Source organism: Sceloporus occidentalis, unplaced genomic scaffold (assembly GCF_023333645.1).
Source record: "Sceloporus occidentalis isolate IW3139 unplaced genomic scaffold, rSceOcc1.0.p SCAF_1, whole genome shotgun sequence".
In the NCBI taxonomy this organism is placed as follows: Eukaryota; Metazoa; Chordata; class Lepidosauria; order Squamata; family Phrynosomatidae; genus Sceloporus; species Sceloporus occidentalis.
In genome coordinates, this window is record NW_028316981.1 from 261,161,584 (window position 1) to 261,186,299 (window position 24,716).

Genomic DNA, 24,716 nt, shown 5'->3' on the forward strand with positions numbered 1-24,716 from the left:
GCGCCCCTTGTACATGGGCGCCGCCATCTTGACGTATCGGACGCTGAGCGTCCGTACGCGTCGCGGGCGTTGTGACGTAGCGAGTGCGCCCCTGGCGCCTCGCTACGTCGCAAACGCGACTCAAGAAGAAGCTCCATTTTGGAGCTTCTTTTTCAGTCTGCACGGGAGCTGCGCCGTGTGGAGGCTCCGGCTCCCCCGCAGACTAACCGGCGGCGGCGGCAGACCGCCGCAAAGCGGCGGTTTGTATCCCGCCATAGTGTGCCAATAACCCATTGTTTCTGTTCAACCCATTGTTGATGGACTGGAATTTGTGAATATATTCAATTTAGCTGTTTCTCTTTCCAGTCTTTCTTTGTAGCTTTTTTGTTCAATGACAGCTGTCAGGACAAAGTCTACAAAACATCTTTCACTCAACTAGTCTTAAAGGGGCTGCAAGATCCCTTTGCATACACATATTCCTCCATGTTAAAATAAAACTGATATTTAGTACATTTTACTACAGTACAAAATAAAGAAAACACATATTATAAATAAACATCTCAAATAAATTTGTGCAAAATTCAGTAAGAGTTTATCATCCCAGTATGGTATATTGGTAACTGATCAATATTTGTCCAATATAGTAGGATCCGAGGGGGGGGGGGGCTTTTTCAGTGCTGATCATATAACTCCCTCCTTTAGGCATACTAGACCTCTGCCTTGTTTTGGTGAGACATTGACCTCGCTCATATTCTACCCATTCAGGCTTTTTTGCTAGGCCAGGAAGGGCAAGAATTTAACACACCTATTACCTCTCTCACCTTTCTAAGACTATCATCCACATTCCCAGGATGTGTTGACATGTATCCTTTATCACTGGGCAAGCAGGGATCAATGTTACATCCTCTGGATCTGTATGAATTATAGCACCCTGGCTGGAGAAGATTTGAGCAATTTTATTTGCAATGTGCTAAGCGAGCTATTCACAGCAAGCTGTTGAGAGATCTGGCTTCTCCTTTCATGGACCTATGTGTAAAAGACCCCTGACAGTGAGTCTCAGTACTCAGTACCATCCTAGCCTGTGGTGAAGAATGCTGGGAGTTGCAATTCAACAGCATCTGTAGAGCTGTACTTGCCATAGCGCACCCTTAATGGTGATTCCAATTGCCTTCCCTAAATGTTCAATTTTTATTTTTAGATAAATTACAAAGGGGTCTTTCAGAAAGCTTTATATTGTGTAACTGCCCTGCCTCATTCATATGGGGTCACAATGATATCTTCGATTTCTAATCCTCTCATTTTTCCTATTGTTTCTTCCTTCTTTTTTTCATTTTGCACTGCATGCTACCAGAGTGCTCCTATTACTACCAATCAAAAGATATTGTGCTATTCCATTTTTACCCTCCTTCACAGATTTTAAAAGAAAGGAAAATGACAGAAGCAACTGTGGGAAGATGTAAAAGGCTTAAAAGTAGGATTCTTGTAATTCGGACCTCCCATTCAGTTTCTTGAATGTGGCAGGATTATTGTATGATAAAAGCCGGAACAAATCTGATAAGGAGGCAAAAACCCAGAGTAGCTGTACAGCATCCGGTGACCTGTAGTGCTAGGAAACATCTAAAGTCCCTACCTGCTCTGACACAAGTAGACAAATGGAGCCCATGTGGTAAGCAATGGCTTTGTGTGAGTCTTGCAACTGCAGTCCTGAGAATATCTACTCAGATTTAACAACTTCCAGGGGTTTAGCTGTTTCAGTCTGTTGCGATAAAACCAGTAAAGAATCTTGTAGCACTTGAAGGACTCAACAGGTCTTATTTGGCATATGTACTCCACAAAGTTAGCCACTTTTACTCTGACGTATTCAGGAGGAATCTGGCTGGTCTTATTGCATCCAGTGGGATTTGCATTTATCCAACACTGCACAATTGTAACACATTGCTACCACTGTGGCCTTTCTGAATTTTTTCATTTTGCAGAGGTTCTAGAGCTCTCTGGAAGAGAATTCTAAATACCTCATGAAAAGACAAATGCCAGAGTTCACAGAAGACACCCTTGGCAGTTAAAAAGGTCCCAAAATGCTGTATTTGTGTGGTGTTTGTAAAATGTCTTACTCTCAGCTGTGTATAGCAGGAAGGGGAATCATGCAGCCCTCCAGATATTGTTGAACTGCATCCCCAAGCCCTCCTCCTCATTGGCTAGGCTGGCAAGGGTTGATGGGATATGCAGTTCAATAAATATATATGCTAGATATCCTGCATATATGTGTATATATATGTGTGTGTGTGTGTGTGTGTATATACATGTGTGTATTCTAGTGAGTGTATGTGTGTGTATAGAACATATGTGTGTGTGTGTGTGTGTAAAAATATGTGTATGTGTATTCTAGAGTGAATATGTGTGTTTGTGTGTCTAGAACATATATATATGTTGTAGACACACACAAGATAGATAGATAGATAGATAGATAGATAGATAGATCCACAACAAATGCTTATTCTGAGACATTTGTAAGGAGGAGAGCTCTTTGGAAGCCAGAAGTGGGCCTGGACTGGAGAGAAGGCGGAGGAGGAGCAGGAGAAGGAGGAGGGGAGGCCTTGGAGTCAGGAGGGGCGGGCTTTTCCGGGAGGAGCAAACTACACTTCCCAGCATGCCTCTCTCCGCAGCCAGGGGACTCCGGAAGCGTTGCTGGAGCAGCTGGACTAGTGTGGAGGCGTTTGTGGGTGCCCCGAGCAAGGTAAAGGAGGGCTTCATTAGGGGGCCCTCGCTCTGGCCTTCCCTCCTCTCTCTGCCCCTCCCTTTCCCATCCAAGAAGAGCCTTTCAGCCCCTGGGTGACCTTGGGCAGGCCACACTCTCTCAGCCTCATGTGCAAGCCCCCGTCTGGAGGAACCTCCCCCTAATTGGAACCCCATGGCAGGGGCCCCATAGGTCTGAAGAAAGAGCAAGGACAAACGTCTGCCCCAGAGCCTCGTCTCCCTGGACTTTGGAGCCTGGGAAAGCTTCCAGGTTTGCCACCCAGCAGCAGGAGCCCCAACAGCTCAGAGCATACTCTATGTGAAAGGGACACACTAAAACAAAGGGCAGGACTTGCCCAGAGGGAAACCAGCCTTGCCCACAGAGAATCGTTGCAGAATATTTACCCATAGGGAAACATTGAATACTTGCCCTATGCTTCCCTATGGGAAGGTATCCCCCAATGATTCCCTATGGGCAAGTATTTTGTTTCCCTGTGGACAAGTATTTCCCTGTGTTTCCCTATGGGAAGGTATCCCCCAATGATTCTCTATGGGCAAGTATTCCCCTAAGTTTCCCTGTGGGCAAGTACAGTATTCTCCAGTGATTCTCTATGGGCAAGTGTGGTTTCCCTATGTGCAAATACTGTCATTTGTTTTAGCATGTCCTATATTACATGTAAATCCACTGCTGCTTAGCCCTGTCTCAAATGGAGGGCGTTTTGGAATTCCTCCTGGGAGAGAAGGCTGGAATGTAGGACCTGTCCTGGAAAAGGAGGACTCCTGGTCACCCTGGAGGGTCCTGAGAAAAGTGCAAACCCCTTTTCAGAAAGCCTTTTTGCACTCATCATGGAGCTCCTCTTTTTCCTACTATTTGCTTTCTGTCTAACTGGAGGTTTTGGTCCTTTTTTCAGCAGCATCAGCATTTGGAGGACAGAGAGCTGGAGAAACCTATCATTTCTTTCTTTATTTTTATCCCACTTTTCTCCCAAAGTGGGACCCAATATATATAAAGCACATTAAAACAACCATTAAAATCGTACAATTGAAATTGTAAAAAATATAAAACATTGCAAATATAAAATTTAAAACATACAAATTTAAAATTAATAACATAAGACGAGCCCCTTCACCCCACCCCAATAAAACCAAACCTGTAAAATTTTAAAAGGCCTGTTTAAATAAAAATTTCTTTGCCTGCCGGTGAAAGGCCATCAGTGAGGGAGGCCAGCCTAGTCTCCCGTTATTTCTGCACTGTAGAAATAACACAGTTTGATGCCACTTTAACTGCCAAGGCGCCATCCTACACCTGGGATTTGTAGTTTGGTGAGGCACTCTTTGTCACAACCTTCTCTGACAGAGAAGGCTAAATGTCTCACAAAACTACATTTCCTGGGATTCCCTAGCATTGAGCCAGGGTAGTTAAAGTGGTCTGAAACTGGATCATTTCTGCAGTGTGTTTTGGACTTACAGCAACCCTGAGAATGAGAGACCTCCAAGTCTCCCTGCTCAGGTCTTGCAGACTTTGCAAGGCATTATTGTCTTTGCTGGTGAATCATGTCTACTCATGGTATGGCCAAAGTACACCAGTTTCATTTTAATCATCTTGGCTCTGAGGGAGCCAAGTTCAGGCTTGATTAGCTCTAGGAATTATTTCTTTGACTTTTTGGCAGTCCACAGTATCTGTAGAACCCATCTCCAGGAAGGTTTAAATTTCCTCTTGATTTCTCGGATCTTGTTGAAGAGACCTCTTGGTCTTCGCTTTATCCTCTCATCTTCTGTATCTCTACATTGATTATTATAGTACTTCACTTTGTCCCTTCGTACAAGTCACTGAATAGTTGTGTTCTGGGTTCTGTCTCCTTTTACAGTGCATCCTTGGTATACGCGGGGGATCCGTTCTGGACCCCCCAGCGTATACCAAAAGCCGCGTATGCTCAAGTCCCGTTGTCCCCAATGGCAGGGCGTGTGTGCACGCGCGCTGCCATTGGGGACAACTTCCCTCCCTACCCTCTCTTCCCCCCAACCCTTTCCTTCCCTCCCTCCCTCCCTCCTTCCTTCCTTACCTTTTTGTCGCCACCGCCGCCACCTCAGCCAGAGCCGGGGGGAGGGCCGGGTGGGGGTTTTGGAGGCCAAGAAGCCTCCAGCCTGCCACCCGGCCCTTCTGTGGCGGCAGTGGCGACAGCGGAGCACCAGCGCCAGAGGCCTCTTCCGTCCCCACTCTGCCGCCGCCGCCGCCGTTGTCCATTGGGGACAACTTCCGGATTTGCCATGCGCGTATGCTCAAATCCGCGTATAAGGAGGACCGACTGTACTTCTCATTTGTCCTTAACTGCTTGGAGAGTTTAATCTGTCATCCATTAAGGCTTCTATTTCTTTTTGGCCACCGATGGTGACTTTTTGCATTCCTCCTTGTTTTCAGTCCAGAGTTCTTCTGGCTCCTGGGGCAGGGTTCAAATCTCCACTTAGGCTGCATCCATACTGGATAAATAATCCCGTTTGACAATGCTTGAACTGCCATGTCAGAGAGCTCTGGTGCCACAACAAACTACTATTCCCAGAATTTCATAGCATTGAAACTTGGCAGTTAAAGTGGTGTCAAGCTGGATTATTTAGGCAGTGTGGATGCAGCCTCAGCCATGGAAACCCACTGAGTGGCCTTGCAGGTTCTTCTCTTGTAGCCTTAGAGAAAGACAATGACAAACTGAATAAATATTTCTGAGAAAACCCTATAATTGGGGTAGGAGGGTATAAATTAGAGTTGATTTGAAGGTAAATGACAACAACAAAAACTCTGTAAACTGTGATATCACTTTTCAGCTACTTTGTAGCTACTCTGAACACCATATATGTGAAGTGTAGCTAATGCACTTTAGAAAGCAGAAGAAATTTGTTCTTCAACTGAATGTACAGTATAGCATATTCCTAGTGGCTAAATAAATAAATAACAGTGACAAAGGTGTTTTTTAAAGAATCAGTCCTAGTGTACTAAGGGAAAATGCTGTCAAAAGTGAACCCCAGAGAAATAGTGGTAATACTATTGAGCTGCTGCTTCTGACATCAACTGTTAAAAATTATAAAGCAGCAGCTTGAAAGTACTTCTGTGTAAATGAAAGCTGGTTGAATCAATGATAATGTGCTTCATAATGTTGTGTTTCTAAGTCCAAGGTAGTTGTAGTAATAACTATAACATGTCGTGGTAGATACGTGCTTGAGTCTCAAGAGCTGTTTGTGCTTGTGACAGCGGTAATGCAGAGTAGACTATAAAATGGGTGGAAATCATGTAGGCCTGTTGTTCATGTTAGACTGCAACTCCCATCAGTCTTAGTCAATGTTAAGGAATGTTGGGCAATGTAAATTTGACCACATCTGGAGGGCTGCACTATTCCCACCCTTGATGTATATAAATTGAGAGTACAATCCTATACAGTGGACCCTTGTTATATGCTGAGGTTTGCTTCCAAGATCCCCCGTGGATAACAAAATCCATGGATGCTCAAGTCCCGTTAAATATAATGACACAGCAAAATGGTGTCCCTTATAAAAAATGGAAAATCAAGGTTTGATATTTGAAATTTATACTTTTTTTGAACATTTTCAAACCTTGGATGCTTGAATCCGTGTATAAAAAAATCTGTGTATAAGAAGGGCCGACTGTACATGTTTGCTCAGAAGCAAGTACTTTGTGATTCAGTACTGTTCACTGCCAGTTAATTGAATGTATTTGGGGGCCAGTACATAAAGAGGTTTTATGTCCATATTCTGGATAGTTCTAAATACAAATGGATACCAAATTTCATGTCTAAAACTGAAAATACTTTGTGCGGAAATATTTGCCTAGATATTACATTGGAAGATGGCCTGTCAAGTAACCACTGAAACTATTTTTGAAATAAAGGGCATTTAATCTTCTAAACAATGGCATTTTTATAAAATTTATTGACAAGCCGATGTGTATTGTATCCTGAGTGAAATGTCAATACAATAGAAACTAAAATGACAATTAATGATTGAGACTAATTATGATTTGTCCTTCAGCCACAATGTTGGTCTTGTTCCCACTACGATTAAATTGGGATTGGGATCTGGGTTAAACGGGCATGGTTCCCCTGAATCCGATTTTAGAAATTGATTCAAAAAGGGGGACCTTGCTTTTTGACCATTTTTACTCATTTTACCTACACCAAAAAGGCACTGGTAAAATGGTGTGTTTTTTGCGCTGAATCGATTTATTTGGAAATAAATTGATTCAGCCCAAGTGGGAAGCAGATGGGTTCTAATCCACTCTAGTTTCCACTGGCAGCCCAGCCCAGGGGACAGCTGGCATGGCCCGGCCCATCACTGGGCTCTCCTGGCCCCAAAATCCCCTGTCCAGCCTCCATGACTGGCTTCCCTGTGCCCGCTCCTGGGGAAGCCGGAAGAAGGTCACAGAGAAGCCGGAAGCCTTGTAACCTCCTTGCCAGCTTACCCCTGGCATCTCTGCAACCTCTTTCTGGCCTCCCAAGCCACTGGAAATTTAAAAAAAAGATTGCAGGGAAGCCGGTCAGCGGTCAAAGAAGCCGGTGAGGAGACTGGCCCAGGGATTTTGGGGCCAGGAGAGGCCAGTGACGGGCCAACAAGCTTTCCCCTGCCACTTGCCGATTCCTGAAACGATTCCTGAAACCGACACAAACACAGTGGGAACTATGTTTTTTCTGAACTGGTTTCAGGAATCGGTTCAGGAAATGGAATTTCCAGTAAGTGGGAACAGGGCCATAGCAGGTTTGATCCTGGAGGGCTCCAAGGTCAACTCAGCCTTCTATCCTTTCGTAGGCTGGTGAGTACCCAGCTTGTTGGGAGCAGTTGGCCCCACATTGTAAACCACTTAGGGAGTGCTAGTTCACTGATTAGCAGTATAGAAACATACTTGCTGTTGCTATTGCTATAGAACTTTTCAATACTAGTACATTTCAAGTGAGTTAATCTTCCTGTAAGCTTTCTTCACTGCCCAGTCTTCACTACCACTACCAGAGAGTCCTGGTGGTGCAGTGGTTAAACACCGGTACTCACAACCAAAGGTTGTGAGTTTGATCCCAGTGGCTCCAAGGTCCACTCTGCCTTCCATCCTTCTGTAGGTCAGTAAAATTAGTACTCAGCTTGTTGGGGGCAATTAACTTACAGACTGTAAACCACTTAGAGAGTTCACTGATAAGTGGTATAGAAATGTACATGCTATTGCTAATGCTATATATAGAGATGGATAATCCTGACTTTGGTATTCAGCGGTAGATGATGATGATGATTATGATTATTATTATTATTATTATATTTCCCACCTCTCCCTGCAGATCGAAGCGGGATTGCAACCGATAAAATCAAGCAATACTTGAATATCTTATCTAGTTGCTTCATAGCTGCCCTTCAAAGGCTTGGTCTTCTAATTTCTAGACTGCACTCTCCATTTTGATTAATGGCTGAGCCAAGGATAGGATATCTTTATTTCATTGTCTTCATTACCCACTTTAAGTCATCTCCTGTAATTATTATTTTTAATTAATATTCAACTGTAACACCACTTTTGCACTTTGTTTATTAACTTTCATTAATAGTCATTCCAAGTCTGCTATTTTCCACAAACAAAATGGTGTCATCAACATATCTTAAATTGTAGATGTTCCTTCTTCCTCTTTTCATGCAACCTTTTCATGAGTTCCTTCCCTCTTTATCTATGATAATATTCTTTATACATTAAACATTACATATACTTTAAACAGATACGGTAATGAAAGACAGTGTTGTCTGACAACTGTGATTTAAAAACTATTCTGTTTCTCCATGTTCAGTCTTGACAGCCACTTCTTATCCTGAATATGTTACACATTAGGACAATAATATGTTGTGGCAAATCCATTTCTTTTAAGGAGATCCATAATTTTTCATTGTCTACACAAATCCTGTTCTATAATCCATAAAACACATGTTCATTTTCTTATGAAATCATTTGGTGACCTCCATTATACAACATATTTCAGTATTATATATAGTGCCTGTTCCTTTTTGGAACACAGCTGGAACATGCAGCATTTCCTACCCCAGCTATGGTGGTGGTGGTGGTGGTTGTTGTTATTGGTAAAATCTTGAGTATGACTTTGCTTGCATGAGAGATTAATGCAATGGTCACTACAATCCTTGGTGCCATCTTGAGGATTGAAATGTGTTTCGAGCATTTCCAGTATTTAGACCAAAAGCTCCCAGTAGAACCTCTGGGAGCCTTACAAGGCTTAACAACCAGGTTTTGATCAGGACTGCAGCTTATTTCCTCTCTGAATGCCATCATCCTGACAATCCACTTCCACCCACAGAAGCTGTTAAGAATTATAAAAATGATTGTAGTAGCTCAAGTAGGATGCTTTAGTGTCATGGCTAGTTTGGCCCACAATCACTGTGTCAAAAATAATAGTGTGTGCCACTCATGATTAACAGTATTGTTCCTGTAGTCAATGTGGGTCAAGGTAGACATTAAGAAGAAGATCCCCGTGTATAGTTTGGGATTCATATTTTTTTGGCTGTGATGTGATTTCCTCAGAGATAAGTGCCTGAACTCTCACTCACTTTGGCAAAGTAAACTTGTGTTTATCTTCCACTAAATAAGTAAAATGCAATAGTGAGAAAAAGCATGTGCTATAACAAACAGAAAACTTTCACCACTCAAGGGATCACTGCATCTAAATATGTTCAAAGGATATCATGTTGTTTGACCCAGTATTTTATAGAAATGTGAGCTTCTTTTATGCAAACTGCCTGTTTTGTTGAATAAAGTGAAAGACAGGTATGCTGTCTGTAATATTGCCATACAATATTAAATGAGTTCTTTGTACTATATACTGATAACATTTTAAACACTACAGTTTTATCCAAACAGACAATGGCAGATATCCAAGAAAATCCAAAACAACAATTGATTTCTGAGCTTCACGGTTTAGCTGCTGTTGGAGACAAGGCCAGGCTTGTGGTCCTGGTCAATCATTCTCCATCCCTTATCAATGAAACTGCAAAGAATGGTTGGACAGCATTGATGTATGCTGCTAGAAATGGACACTTTGGAATAGTACAGGCTCTTCTTGAGAAGGGGTAAGAAAAATATAGAAAATTAATTGTTAAGATTGTAAAACGTATACTCAGCTAAGATGCAAAATGCAACAGCATGATTATATAGGGATAGTTGTTTTTCCTTATAATTGCAATTATACAGACAGAATTTCAGAGCTTAAATTAAAATTGGAATGTAAACAGATTAAAACCAATCCGCTTATATCTCAAACACTTTTACTCTGGGAACAAACAATATCTATATAAAAGTCCATTGATCATTTTACAATCCAGGGAAAGAAAAGGTGACATTCAGCAACCCATTAATCACCCTTTTTAATGAGCTGCTACACTTGTAATGTGGGGGGGGGGTTCCCAAGATAATCAGTAGACGGTGAAAACTTATGCTAGGCTATGCTGTTAATTCAAGTCCTAATAATATTTAGATTGAGAGAATTAGGCTGAAGTCCTAAACATGTTACTTAGGAGCAAGTACCAGTTACACTTAGTTCTAAAAAGATATGCATTTAGATTGGGACACAATGGTATTTGTTGGTCAGTTCTGTACACATTTAGAAGTAAATCATGCTGATCATTGAATCACAGCCCTAAGCACACAACTGAACAGTTAAATTGTATTGTTCTTAACACAATAACAATGTCACCATAATTCAGGAGCTGTAGTTAAAAAAAAAACTTTAAATTGTTGGTGATGCTAATTTGATTTTATAATTTGATTTTTTTAAAAGGTGTGACAAATCTATAACCAATACATCAAACCAGACTGCACTGGACATTGCTCGATTTTGGGGTTATAAGAACATAGCTAATTTGTTAGTTAATGTGAAGGATGGACTAGAACCCTTTTTCCTGACCACTCAAGTCAGAGAGCATGAAAACTATTTTTGCAGAACATTTCTGGATAGGAAGAGTGAGAAGAGGCCAGATGCAAAATGGCTAAATGTAAAACAGAAGCTGTCAACTACAGTATACATTCTTTTTTCAAATTTAAGTCCATTGGTTATATCAGAGCATGGTGAAGAAGATAGCTTCCAGTCTCCAAAAACTAAACTTCACCGGCTTGGCTATAAAGATGTAAAGGAATTCCTGGAGCACACTGAAACCGCCACATTGATTTTTCTTGGAGTAGAACTTGCATTGAAAAGTAGCTCACTTCCACCTTTGAATGGGAAAGATTCCAATGATGGTGAAGATGATGGGCTAGTTGTTTGGTTTGCTGTTAGTATAGATGCTACTGCTGCTGACAAGTTTCTGCAGAAACATCAGAACTGTTATTTCCTTCGTCCACCAATGCCTGCATTGTTCCAGTTGTCTGAAAATGAAGCTGGTAAGAACCTGAAACATTTCTTTTGATTGAGGTTTTGTACAGTAACATAAGACACTGAGGACAGGCAAATTATTAAATCAAATGGGGCAGAGATATAAAACCATACTTCTGACTTACAGCTGATTTAGCGAAATTTTAATGTTACTTTGTCGTTCTCCTTCAGTACAGTACAGAGTACAGTGGTACCCCGGGATACGAATTCACCGCGTTACGAAATTTCCGGGATACGAAAAAGTTACATTGGAAAAAACTGTTCCGGGTTACGAAAGATTTTTCGGGTTACGAAATTCATTTTGGCGCGAAATTCAAATGTGAAGCGCGGCTAGCGGCTTTCCAGCGGCTTTTCGGGTTGCGAAATGTATCGGGTTACGAACGGCGCCGCGGAACGAATTAAATTCGTAACCTGAGGTAGCACTGTACCTAGAAATTCCACATGAGCTCCATTCTGAAACCATAAGTAATGTTCAGGGCACTTCTTCTCCTTTTTAAAAAAATATATTTGTTTTAGTTTCAGTGTGGTGAGGAATAATGATTTATCACTTAGCTGCTCATTGCAGATGTGTGGTTTTTTTGCTTTAAAATGTCATTTTCCCAACTCTTGTACTGACAAGTTTTGGCAGCACCTAGATTATAGAACTCATTCCCCCAAGAGATGATATTGGCCTCTCCCTAGTTCTGCTTTACTAGGACACTAAAGTCTGTCATGGTCTACCTTTCTTGTAGTGACTCTTGTCATTCATTTAAATTTCCTGCTTTCAGGTTTTGTCCCTTGGTTCTCTGGCTTTTATGTCCAGTTATAATGTTTAATGCACAGCACAATACTGTGAGAGAAAAGATACAATTTTATAAATAAAGATGGGGAGAGCATAAATCACTTGTTAACATTATCTTTTGTGATAAATTAGAAAGTTGGCATTGCAGTAATTCCTTTGATGATAGAAAACCCCACAGATTGATTATTTGTTCTGGTCATTTTTAAGGAATCATTGCCCAAGCAAGATCTGTTCTAGCCTGGGATAGCCGATATCAGTTCTGTCCAACATGTGGCAGTGCAACCAAATTAGAAGATGGAGGCTATAGGAAATCTTGCTTGAAGGAAGACTGTGCCAGCCACCAAGGAGTTCACAATACATGCTACCCAAGAGTTGGTAAGATAATTTTCACAGTTGTCCTCTCTAATAGCAAGAAAAAGTTAAGTATGACCCATTTATAATATGCAGCCTGAAATTACTATCTATCTTTGTCTTTTGTTACATTGTTCTCCAAGTAATGCTTACAGATCTGAAAGAGCAAAAATGTGGATTGTGCTCTAAACATGTGCTCATATCAGTTTTCAGTGGGCATTGGCAAATACTGTGTATGAAATGTTAACCCTGGTTAAAATTTAAGCCATATTCCAACCTCCTCATTCCAGTGGCTGCATTTATATAATGATAAATCAAGATTGCTGGTGAACCTTGGCTTTACATAAATGAGCTGCCTGTTTGTGCTCGCAATCTGCTCACATCACCAGTAGTGGCTTACTTTGCATGGCATTCAAACCCAAGATGTTGATTTGTTGATCCTAGGCAAGTTAGTAGAAAAGGTAGTAATTGTTGTTGGCTTGCTGATCCAGGATTATTTCAGAGGAAGAATCCAGGACCCTAGTTCAGATGCTATACAATTTCTAGCTTGCTTATCCTCTTATAATGACAGGAGGTGTAAAGAGAGAACAAGGGAGCTATAATGGCTGGCATGTTTCATTCAGTTTAAGGATTTCTAGCAGTCTGAACATAGCTGCTGTGTTCTCATTACAAAAAAGAAATGCCTGCGTACAGCCATCAAGAGGCCCATTTTTAGAGCACAGGAGATACCAGTGCAACACAGATGTAAATTATTTCAGTACATACTGTGTATAGCTATGTTCAAACTATAAGTTGACCTCACATATAAGTCGAGGGCAGGTTTTGGGCCAAAATTATGGATTTCTGTATGACTCATGGATAAGTCGAGGTAAATCTTAGGGGCATTTAACAAAGTATCTAAAGGATGAAGCACTGGAAAACAATGCCCACAAAACTTAAAAAATTCCAGAAGGTATGTATAACTGTTTGTGCTCACACTAAAGGCTGGATAGGTGAAACAGTAAAGGGGAGTCAGTGCTTCCAGGACAGATTACATCCTTGCTTTTCACCAGGGGATGAAATCCTTTATATATATATATAAGAGTTAAAGTATAGTACTTACATTGACACGTGGGTAAGTCGACCCAGGTTTTTTGGGTAAATTTTTTGACTGAAATTTCTAGACCTATACATAAGTATAGGCAGGTTTACCAAATAGGAGTGAGCAGAAGCTGTGGGTGTAGTACTGGGGGTTGAAAAAAATTCAGTGTCCCTAATTGTTGCAAAGGCACATGGCTAAGCAACTTTCTAATATCCTGTGTGGGCTATTGTACCTCTCTGTGCCAGTAGTAGCCCACTCCTGCACTAGATGTGCTTTGTCTTATTCACTTCAATGTGCAATTATTTTAGTGTTTTTTTTTAAGTTTTTATTTGCTCTTTTACTTTTCTATCTTAACAGTTTTATATCCTCTACTATTCTGAGGTTGTGTGCACATTGCTTTATTGTCATGTAACTTTCTTCTTCCCTTCTCTCTCATTGTATATCCTAGGCTTGTCCCTTCTCTTTCTTCTGGTTTGTTAATTTGTCTTCCAGATTTTGGCTGATGTACCAGTTTTTTTGAATTTTACAGAGAAGTATGCAGAAAGTGGTTCTTAAATCTTCCAAAGCCTAAATAAAGGAAAGAATTGTGAGCAGGATAACATGGACAGGATTGCTGAGCCAACAGTTGGTGTTCCTAGTGACATTTTCTTAACAAAGCTAGCAGTCAGCATGATTTGAAACTCCTGCTGGATGCCTTACAGCATATGTATTTTCTACAAGTCATCAGTCTTCGAAACTTATTTACCTAATGGGATTGTCATATCCGTCATTTTGACAGCAAGGAAACAGTACAAGATGAAAAGCCAACAGAAAGGGCTAGAAATACAGCTGGAAGGTTGAATATCAAAGTGCGAAAGAATTGGGTTGCTAAGTCGATACTAAAAAGTGGTGCCCAATCTGTTAAATGCACAACACTGGAGAGAAGATGTCACCACCACATTTTACATTGCATTACTTTGCTGGCCCTTTTGCTCACTGTCCTCCCCTGTCCCTTCCTCACAACATAGACAGGAAGAGTCCTATTTGCTATAATGGCAGAAGAAAGCAAGTGGACAAATGGAGAGGCGGGCAGGGACAAACAGTTGCAACTGTTCTTAGGATCTATGATGATTTTTAATTTCTGGGTAAAGACCTGGAAATCCTGCAAAAAAAGCAAGAAAAAACAATATGCAGAGGTGGGAGAATAAAAGGGAAGTTTGAGGAGAGAAGAAAAGAAGCAGAAAGGTCCAGGATAAGAAGGAAGAACAAATTAGGCGGAAAATAGAAAAATATAATAAAAATGCAGAATATGGAGAGGAACGAAAGTAGGAACAAAGGTTTGGTCCCTTCAAACACTGCAGTGGTGCTACGTTTGCTTTCCTTGGGAAATAATACTTTATAGGTGGAAATGTTGTAAGAAGTGCAGCAAAATGACCCTCATGCTGTCCAGCATTTTAACAATTTCAATAGGGATTTAATTCTTTGCTTTCTTCTCATCGGAAGCAATGAGTAATTTAAGCAATTTTCTTCTCTCTGTATGAACATCTTTAAAAAACTGCATTTTTCAAAGACTGTTTGCAATTTGGGAGTTATTCTGCACAAAATTAACACATGGCACTTTTATGCACAAAGCAGCATTTTTACACAGGAAATTATATTTTTGCACATAAATATTATTTGATTTGCAGAAAATACTGTTTTCTTTCTATAAGATGCTGTTTCCTGCACAGAAAGTGTTATTTTCTGCACAAAATATCTGTACAGATTTGGTGTAGAATAAATTCTGGTTCCCAATTGACAAAGGGGTTAGGCAAGTCTGCATTCCGTCACCCTATTTGTTCAGCTTGTATGCAAAGAATATCATAAAGAAGAGCATGTTTAGATTCAGAAGGAGGAGGAGTGAAAATCAGAGGAAGAAACATCAAGAGTCTAAGATATGCAGACAACACCATACTACTAGTGGAAAACATAACAAATTTTGAATAATTACTAAGGAAGGTAAAGAAGAAAGTGCAAAGGCTGACTTAATGCTGAATATAAAGAAAACAAAAATAATAACCATGGAGAAACTACATAAATTCAACCTGGACAATGAGGAAATAAAGAGTTTCTATTCCTTAGATCAAACATTGATCAGAATAGAGGCTTCAGTCAGGAAATCAGAAGACTGGGAATGGGAAGGAACTACACTCATCCCTCCATATTTGCGGATTTGATTAATATGTTCTCTCTAGGACTCTCTAGGTCCTCCAGTGCAACTCTGTAGCCAACTTTAATTAAAAGTTGCACTGAACGACCTAGAGAGAATACTCTACTAGGCATTTGTAGCTTCTCCAGTGCAGTTCTGTGGTCAGTGTGTGTCGGACGTTGACCACAGCGTTGCACTGGAGGACCTAGAGATTCCTAGAGAGATTCCTCTCAGGTAAAAACATGGTGTTTTTGTTATTTGCGGTTTTCCCATATTCACGGGGGTCTTGTGCACCCCTAACCCTAGTAATATGGAGAGAGAAGTGTAGTCAAGATCCTAAAGAACAGAGATATACAACTCAACACTAAAGTTAGAATCATCTAAGTCATTGTATTCCCCATCACCATGTATGGATGCGAGAGCTGGACAGTGAAGAAAGCAGATAAGAGAATAATCAACTCATCTGAGATGTGCTAGAAAAGAGTGCTGAGGATACCATGGACAGCAAAAAAGACAAACAAATGCATCCTGGAACAAATCAAGCCTGAAATCTCCTTGGAATTCCAGATGATGCTAGTAAGGCTGTTGTACTTTTGCCACATCATGACAAGGCAAAATTCATTAGACAAGACACTAATGCTAGGAAAGGTAGAGGGCAGCAGAAAGAGAGGGAGACCACATATCAGATGACTAGATTCTATCAGAGAAATCACGAGTCTGAATTTGCAGGACCTAAGCAGAGCAATGGAGTATAGGGGAGCTTGGAGAGGTCTCATTCACAAGGTTACCATGAGTTGGGGACAACTTGAGGGCAGTTAACAACAACAACAACAACATGTCCTGAAGTTTCTGAAAATTATTCTACATATAAGCATGCACTTTTGCACAAAGGTGGGGGTTTTCTGCACAAAAGCATTTTTCACACATTAAAAAACCATTTCCTGGTTAGCTACATTATTGTGCAAAATTGCTGTTTTGCACACAAAAAAAGCAATATTGAACAAAAATGTTGCTTTCTGGAAACTGTTCTCTGTAAAAACAACAACAGTTTTTGTAAGAAAAACATTTTTTACACAACCCCCCTCCCCATTTTCCAGAAACCCATATGATTTTTGTTGTTTTTGCATAATTGGTATTTTTGTCCAAAACAACTATTGTGGGTTTCAGGAAAACAACTGGGATTTGTGTGTGAAAATTGTAGGTTTTATTCAAAATCTATTTTTTCTTACAAAGAAATCCCATTTCTAGAAAAACATGCGTGTTGCAAAAGTCACAAAAATCAAGTTTTTTTGTACATAAAACATTGATTTTGTGCAAATGTGGGTTTCTGGGTATGAGTGGGGTGTTTTGTTTTTGCAAAAACAACCTCTTTGCTCAAAAATATATTTTTGCACAAAATATAGGCACACTTTTCAATGCAGGGTTGCTAGAGGAGAGTTATACAAAATCCAGGAATTTGGTACATTAATATTAAAAAAAACCCACGGCTCTCTGGAATGTTTTTGCATTTTAAAAAAAAATGGTTTTTGTTTGGAAAAAAACCCACAAAGCCAGAGAACCAAATGAAAGGGGAAGAAATACAAGAAATGCTAATGAGGGACAGACAGACTGAAGAACAAAGTTTCAAGCAGGACATCGATACGATGAAACAGCATTGAGGGAAACTAAATCATATAGTACTTCGAACTCCATAATGTTTGGAGGGAAATATATTCCACGGCCTATTAATCTGTGACTGGAGAGTTGAAGGCAAGATTTTTTGCTGGTTAAGTCACTGCTTTCTGTTGGGTGTGTAAGTAGGTCACTTATTGCAGTATTTTTAGCAAAAGCATGCTGTAGTTCCAGGTAATTTATCTCCTGAGTTTTCACTTTTGGTCTGTGTAAGTATATTCCTCCAAGGCATCTGTGCTACGAAAATAGGTGAATAAGTATCTTTAAAAAACCTGCAATAAGATTACTAGCTATGGGGCTTCTGGAGAATTGGATTTCAAGCTTTTAAAGGAGATATGAATACTAAGTGAGAATGGTACATTTATGCTTTTTGTGGCTGTCTTTTGAAACTGTTAAATAAGAACCCATTTCTTTTACCTGTATTCCAGATCCTGTAGTGATAATGCAAGTTATTCATCCAGATGGTAACCATTGTCTTTTGGGTAGAAAGAAGACATTTCCTCCTGGCCTGTTTAGTTGCCTTGCTGGATTTGTAGAGCCTGGTGAGTTTTCTTTTTTCATGCTGTGTCCGATGTTTTGTTTTGTTTTTCCTTCCTGTCCTAGGTACTCATTTTCCCTTTGATGTCTAAATAATAATTTGGACTTTGTTCAGCCAGTAAAAAATGGCAGTGCAAGGTAAAGATACAATAATTGCTGGGTTTGTTTCAACTGTTAATTTATTTTTTCTTTAACTCTGCTTTGCAAGGTATCTGAATAGACTTCTGTTTCCAGAATTGGGTCTGTGATCATTTCTCATTTTGTCCTCTCCTGCAGCCCTTTACCCCCTTCCACTCTTCATATTATCCTTGAGTTGCTATGTCAGTACATACATACATAGACATGTGTTGTGGTTTCTTCTGCACTCTGATTCTCCAAGTCAGCTACAGAAATAAAAATAGAAGAAAAGCCATGGCCCTATCTATTCCAGCATACTGTTTGGACAGTGACCCATCAGTTGTAAGGCTGTAAGCACAAATACATCCTCCTTTTCATATTGCCTGGCAGCTGAAATACCGAAGTATGCTGCCTCTGGTACTGGACGTAGCATGTAGCCATTCCGGCTAGTAGCCATTGATATTTACATCCTTCATGAATTCATTAAATCCCCTGTTTTAAAGCTTACCAAGTTGGCAACCATAACTAAACTTTATGAACTCCATAATTTTGCTATACACTGTGTGAAAAAAAGTTCTTCTTTTTATCTGTCCTGAATCACCTACCATTTAACTTCAGTGTGTCTCTTTAGGTTCTAGTATTAGGAAAGAGAAAAAAACTTTGCACTATCTACCATCTCCTCTTACTTTCCTCAGACCCTTGATCATGTTGATTGCTCTTTCTTACATTTCCAGATAGAAGTGAAACTGTATTGGACCATATGTTCTTTGCTACTAGTCAGAATATTTGGGCAGATAGTACAGTTTCTTTGTGGGCCATTGGATTCAGGGCTACTGTCACCTGTGGCAACATATCTGTTGCTAGCAGTAGCCTCTGGTGTAATTTTGCAAAAACCAAGAACCTACAATAAGATTCTTCTCATAGGCAAGAGTGCAATTTGTGGATCACCACAATATAAACTACAATTATGTTTTGTTACACTTAATATCTAAGGCAGTGGTTCCCAACCTGGGGGTCGAACGACCCCTTAACAGGGATCGCCTAAGACCCAGGGTTGGCGCCATAATCTATAATACTCCAATGCATTAGTTCTCAGTCTGTCAGTCGCAACCCCTTTACGGTTCTCAACGTGTGGGTTGCGGCATCAGGAAGGTTAAGAACCACTGATCTAAAGACTCCCATGAGTCTGGACATAATTTAATTGATCCCCACTGCTAAAAACATTGCAATACATGTGTAGATTTTAAGATTGCAGCTTCCATTCTCAAAGTACTCTTCAATCCTTGTTTACTCTACTGGAACTAGAGCGGTCTGCGTGCTTTGAAGAACAAAGATTCATATTGTCAGGCTCATGAAAAGTGATGCCAATATAATTAAAATGGAAATGCTAAATCTATAAAATCAAACAAGTAATTTGAAGTGGACTGCAGTCTCTAATTAAAATCAGCATAAAAAGCCATTTCAGTGTCCATTTGTAAATGATTGAACAGGTTTCCAAGCGGAAACTTCTGAAGGTACTTTAGAAGTATTAATTATTGAAGAGGTTATTCAGAATAGTTCTAGCAGCAGTTACTGAAACTGAGGTGGTTTAAAAGTTGTTTTAAAGTACAGCCCAAACCTCTTGCTGTTGATGGCTGAATGAGTTAAAATGGTACCTTGATAGGATAGAGGACTTCCTATAAGTACCAAAGTAAAATGGCATTCCAGTTAAGCTGGTGAAAAGTTGGTGATTACTGGAGGAAATCCCTGGACATAGGCTTTCCCAAGACTCAGGAGGAGCCAAGTTTGAATCTATAGGATCTAGCATTACAGTCAGCACTCTGTAGCCACCGATTCTTTATTCACAGATTCACAGAGCCATGACTTGAAAATATTGAAAAAAACATATAAATTTGAAAAATGCAAACCGTGATTTTACCATTTTATATAAGGGACACCATTTTACTTTGCCATTGTATTTAATGGGACTTGAGCATCAATGAATTTTGCTTTCCACAGAAGGTCACAGAACCAAACCACAGCAGATACCAAGGGCCCTTCAGGAGAGATCTTTTATTCCATTTCTCTCTGGTCCTACTTCAGGATTACAAATTTTAAATTCATTTTAAAAAGTCAACATTTGACAGCTGCAAGCTTTCAGATCCTGCATTTTATCTAGGCACCTAGGTTAAGTGAACACTGTAAAAGTGGATTGTAGTAAATTATAGGGTTATATAAAATAAAACTTTTAAATATATGTTTATATTTAAGAAAGCACTGAAAAGCTGCAAATGATGTATGATAAAACATGCATCCCGTGAAAACACCAGCAGGTGTAACCTTAAAGATCTGATTTGTTAATTTATTTGTTTGGTGTGTATGTTTCATCTTGTGCATATGTTCTCCTTTATTTGTTACATTTCTGATGTGTGCTCTGCATTGTTGTTAGCTGCCCTCAACTCAACTTGACTCATGGCGACCCTGTGGATGAGGCATCTCCAAATGCCCCTGTCCTCCACTGCTCTGCTCATTTCCTGCAGACTCGTGCCTGTATCCTCCCTAATTGAGTCCAGCCATCTTGTGGGCGGTCTGCCTCTCCTTCTGCCCTCAACCTTTTCCAGCATTATTGTCTTTTCCAATGTGTCATGCCTTCTCATGATGTGGCGAAAGTACACCAGCCTCAATTTAATCATTTTGGCCTCCAGGGGTATTTCCGGCCTGATTCGCTCAAGAACCCATTGGTTTGTCTTTCTGGCTGTCCAAGGTATCCTCAGCACTCTACTCCAATACCACATCTCAAATGAGTTGATTTTCTTTTTATCTGCTTTTTTTTTTCCACAGTTCAGCTCTCAAATCCATACATAGTGATTGGGAAATTTATGTCTGGGTTGATTCTAACTTTGGTGCTCAATTGTATATTTTTACTCTTTAGGATCTTCTAGGTCTTTCATGGCTGCTTTTCCCATTACTAGTCTTCTTATCTCTTGATTGCAGTCTCCATTCTGGGTGATGTTTGATCCCAGGTGCAAGAAATCTTTTGACTATTTCAGTTTCCTCATTGTCTAATTCTAATTTATGTGGAACCTCCATGGTCATTATTTTTGTTTTCTTTATATTCAGCAGCAGGCCTACCTTGGTACTTTCTTCTTTGACGTTCCTTAGTAATTCTTCCACATCATTGATGTTTTCTGCTGTTAATATTGTGTCATCTGTATATCTTAGATTTTCTTTCCTCCTATCATCACTCTTCCTTCTTCTAAGAGAAAGGAACTGAACCCTTCCCACAAGGCATCTGACTCCATCTTGGCCTGTGAGGGGGAGAGAGGGTGGGCCAATGCCATCAGGCCTATCCTTAAGATACAGAGCCCTCCATCTGTCCATCTGCCTTGGTCCAGGCCTCAGAGGGAGAGAAGAATGCTGGACCTGATCCCCTTCCCCTCAACCATTCCCTTCTCCTTTTGTGTCGTGTCTTCTTAGATTGTAAGCATGAAGGCATAATAATAATAATAATAATAATAATAATAATAAGATTGTGGAGAGATTCTGGGAGATTTTCAAGATAGCTTCAGTTCTTTTGAGATGCTTACAGCATGGGATGTAATCTTTGCACGGAGCTTTGTCAGTTAACAGTTCCCTCCTTTTCTTTGATTAGGTGAGACAATTGAAAATGCTGTTCGAAGAGAAGTGGAGGAAGAAAGTGGAGTTAAAGTAGGCCATGTTCGGTATGTCTCTTGTCAACCATGGCCAATGCCCTCCTCACTAATGATTGGATGCATAGCAGCTGCAGTGTCTACAGAGATTAAAGTTGACAACATTGAACTAGAAGATGCCCGCTGGTTCAGTAGAGAACAGGTAAAGTTCAATTTAATTTCCTTTTCTTATTGATTGCCCTCTGACTGTATTGGTTAGGGCATGCAATATGGATGTGCTTTTTCAGGCAGACAAATGAGTTCTCGTACTCTACCTATTGTACAGTGATTACACTGAAATTGAAAATTATGTGGTACTAAAAGAATTCTTCCTCTGTTTAGCCTAAAGATGCCAATACTTTCTATGGATATGTTTCAAAAGCAAGCATCAAAAGTATGATGGCTTTCTGGACATGCAACTTTCTCTCAGCCATTCTATAATGGAAAAAGAAATAAAATTAGGCAATTATATTTTAAGGAACACATTTGTATAGAAATGTCAATTTATCAGGTTTTGATGCGATCTTACACCAGTAGAAATGTGTATCACAAAGTAACTTGCTCCACATTTTCTCCCAATCATCACTGTTTCAGTATTATATTTATACAGTGTGCCATATGTGGGCGCACTATACGGAGCTTCCTGCTTACGTGGAAGCTGTGCAACAATATAAACAATGGGGCACATGTACTCCATTGTTTCCTATAGGGTGCGAGCATACGCGGATTTCCCCTTACACGGGGGGGGTCCAGAATGGATCCCCCGCAAAAAGAGGGCCCACTGTAATTCCAAGATGTTTAAACTTGCCTACTTTTCCTTTGCCTGTGCCTACTGAAAAACAAGATGTAACATAAAGATATAGTTGTTAGACCTACAACAACAACAAAAGTGTTGATGTTTTTATGAAAATGTCATGCTGCCTTAGTCTGTGGTTTTCTGTCATCGAACTTAGGAATCAAATCACCAAAACAACACTCTGGAGAAATAGTAGTTGTTTATAAAATGTATAAGAACAAGCTAATGTATGGATGAAAGTAGTATTAGTTTGCCTTGTTGCACCTCTCTAATGAAAAACAATTAGGCACATCCTTGTGAAGGCCTTAAATTTGTAGTCCATTATCTCTGATGAACTACACATATTCCTGTTTTGGTGTTAATCTGCTTGTATATAATTTTTATGTTTCAGGTCATTGAAAGTCTCAATAAAAGGACCCAGAGTGCTTTTGTTATACCACCACAGCAAGCCATTGCTCACCAGTTGATAAAGCACTGGATTGGAACAAGTGCCAATCTTTAAATCCAGCAAGTTGATTAATCTATTTTATACCACATCTGCTACCATGCTAGAATTAAACTATGTATTATCCATCCCCCAGTTGTGTGTGTGTGTGTGTCCCATCATTTTGGAGTCTGAATTTATTAGCCTGTATTGCCCCCAAAAAATCACACAGAGATCTTTTTTGAACTCCCACGGTCTGATACTGCTTATATTTGGGAGAGTAGGAGAAAAGTGAGAATGTGTGCGGGAGTGTGGAATCTAGCAGACTATATAAAATGACTGGATTTGTTTTAGCTTGAGTTTTGAAGGATTTCAGTCAACACAGAGCGCAAAATCCACAGATATAAGCACTTACAAAATTGTTGGGATCCGAGGGGAGAAAAGTGTCATTTCTATTTGATTATTTCATTTGAGTTTGGTTACTCTTGATTTGATTCTTGCCTAGAACAGATTTTAACTTTCTCAAACTTTCTCTATCATAGCTGAAAGGATTCTACCTAAAGGCTTTCAGCCATTTCTCAAAGCCTGAACTGATAAAATCGCACTTTCTCTGCTCTGAAAAAGCATTACAAAGAGCCACTTAAAATTGGCACACGGATACCTGTATTTCAGCTGTTTTTATTATTTTTCCAAGAGGGAAGCATTATGATAGAGTCTGAGAAGGACAGCATGTAATCAGCAAAGTATCCTGGGATCTCTAAGCTAGTGTTCTAAGACTTCCGTATCAGCCATATGCTGCAGTAAAAGCCACTTTGAAGTGATTACTCAAAGGACAGTGCCTTGGGATTGTTCTGAGCAGAGAATAACACACTGCTACATCCTGTTATTTGTAGAACTGGAGCTTGGGCAGTACGTGCACAACAGTGGTGCGTAATGTGACTTGGGAGCAGCAAGCTCCCTCTTGTGCTTGTACAGGTGTCATAGTTTAAACTTGTCAGATTTGGCCCACTTGGAGAAGAACTGTAAATGATTACCCTATACCTTTCAATATAATTTTTGTAACACCCAGAAAGCAGATGCATCTTGTTGTTTCCATGTTTAACTTTAACCAGCACAGCAAATTTGAACCAGCACAGCAAATTAGAGTGGTATTCTGCATTAATTGTTTAACCCTCTTGAAGATAGGTCCAAAACACTCTGCAGCAATAATCCAGTTCAAGACTGCTTTTAGTGCCTTGGCTTAGTGCTAGTACCATCCTGGCAATTGTAGTTTATTGCGGCACCAGAGCTCTTTGACAGGCTAAATGTCTCACAAAACTAAAGTTCCCAGAACTTCCTAGCATTGAGTCAGGGCAGTTAAAGTGGTCTCAAACTAGATTATTTATGCAGTGTGTTTTGGACCATAGTCATCAAAATAACTTCCTTATCCCCCCGCAAAAAAAACTGTGGCTATGACCTTTCCTGCTTGGAAACCAGATTGATTCTTCCCCAGGGTTACCATTGTTACAGGCCAGACAGATTTTAGTTGGCAATTCTTCAGCCTGTGCATATACTATTAAAATGTTGATATATCTTTCAATAAAGACCTATAACCTGCTAAAAACCTATAGATGGTAGAATATATTTATTTATTTACATTATTTATACCCCGCCCTTCAGCCCTAATGGCTCTCAGAGGGGCTTACAATTATTCATTTTAATAAGACGGTTCCCTGCCCTCAGGCTTACAATCTAAAAGACACGACACAAAAGGAGAAGGGAATGGTGGTGGGGAAGGGGATGAAGTCCAATGGTTCTTCTCTCCCTCTGATGCCTGGATCAAGGCAGATGGACTAGAGGGAGGGCTCTTCATCTTCAGGCTACCCCTGGTGGAGCTGGGCCAGCCTATTCACTCCCTCCCAGGCCGAAGGATGACAGTTATGGAGGGAGGAGCCTCTATCTTCAGGCTAGCCCTGATGGAGATGGAGCCTGAATATAGAGCCTGTGGCAATGTCTGCCAATTATCT

At 40.2% G+C, this 24,716-nt stretch overlaps 1 protein-coding gene across 4 annotated transcripts; it reads left to right on the plus strand.

The window, feature by feature from the left end:
- The first annotated feature begins 1,975 nt into the window (after positions 1-1,975).
- On the plus strand, positions 1,976-24,281 carry LOC149323804 (NAD-capped RNA hydrolase NUDT12-like). Of its 4 annotated transcripts, none has more exons than XM_089492540.1 (7): positions 1,976-2,046; positions 9,597-9,819; positions 10,527-11,125; positions 12,106-12,273; positions 17,597-17,710; positions 21,454-21,653; positions 22,678-24,281. In XM_089492540.1, the coding sequence occupies exons 2-7, from the start codon at positions 9,614-9,616 to the stop codon at positions 22,786-22,788; spliced, it is 1,398 nt and encodes a 465-aa protein (XP_089348666.1). In that variant the 5' UTR covers positions 1,976-2,046; positions 9,597-9,613; the 3' UTR covers positions 22,789-24,281. The 4 variants fall into 4 exon arrangements, with proteins under 4 accessions (XP_089348666.1, XP_089348654.1, XP_089348660.1 ...); XM_089492528.1 differs by lacking the exon at positions 1,976-2,046 and adding an exon at positions 2,619-2,713 and having other exon boundaries at positions 9,611-9,819; XM_089492534.1 differs by lacking the exon at positions 1,976-2,046 and adding an exon at positions 2,641-2,713.
- Positions 24,282-24,716: the final 435 nt, after the last annotated feature.

Bases quoted from the DNA above. Each gene is read 5' to 3' on its own strand.
- LOC149323804 (XM_089492528.1), top strand. From the start codon at position 2,627: ATGCCTCTCTCCGCAGCCAGGGGACTCCGGAAGCGTTGCTGGAGCAGC. The intron at 12,274-17,596 runs GTAAGATAATTT...CCTGTATTCCAG, and splicing joins TACATGCTACCCAAGAGTTG to ATCCTGTAGTGATAATGCAA. The intron at 17,711-21,453 runs GTGAGTTTTCTT...TTCTTTGATTAG, and splicing joins TGCTGGATTTGTAGAGCCTG to GTGAGACAATTGAAAATGCT.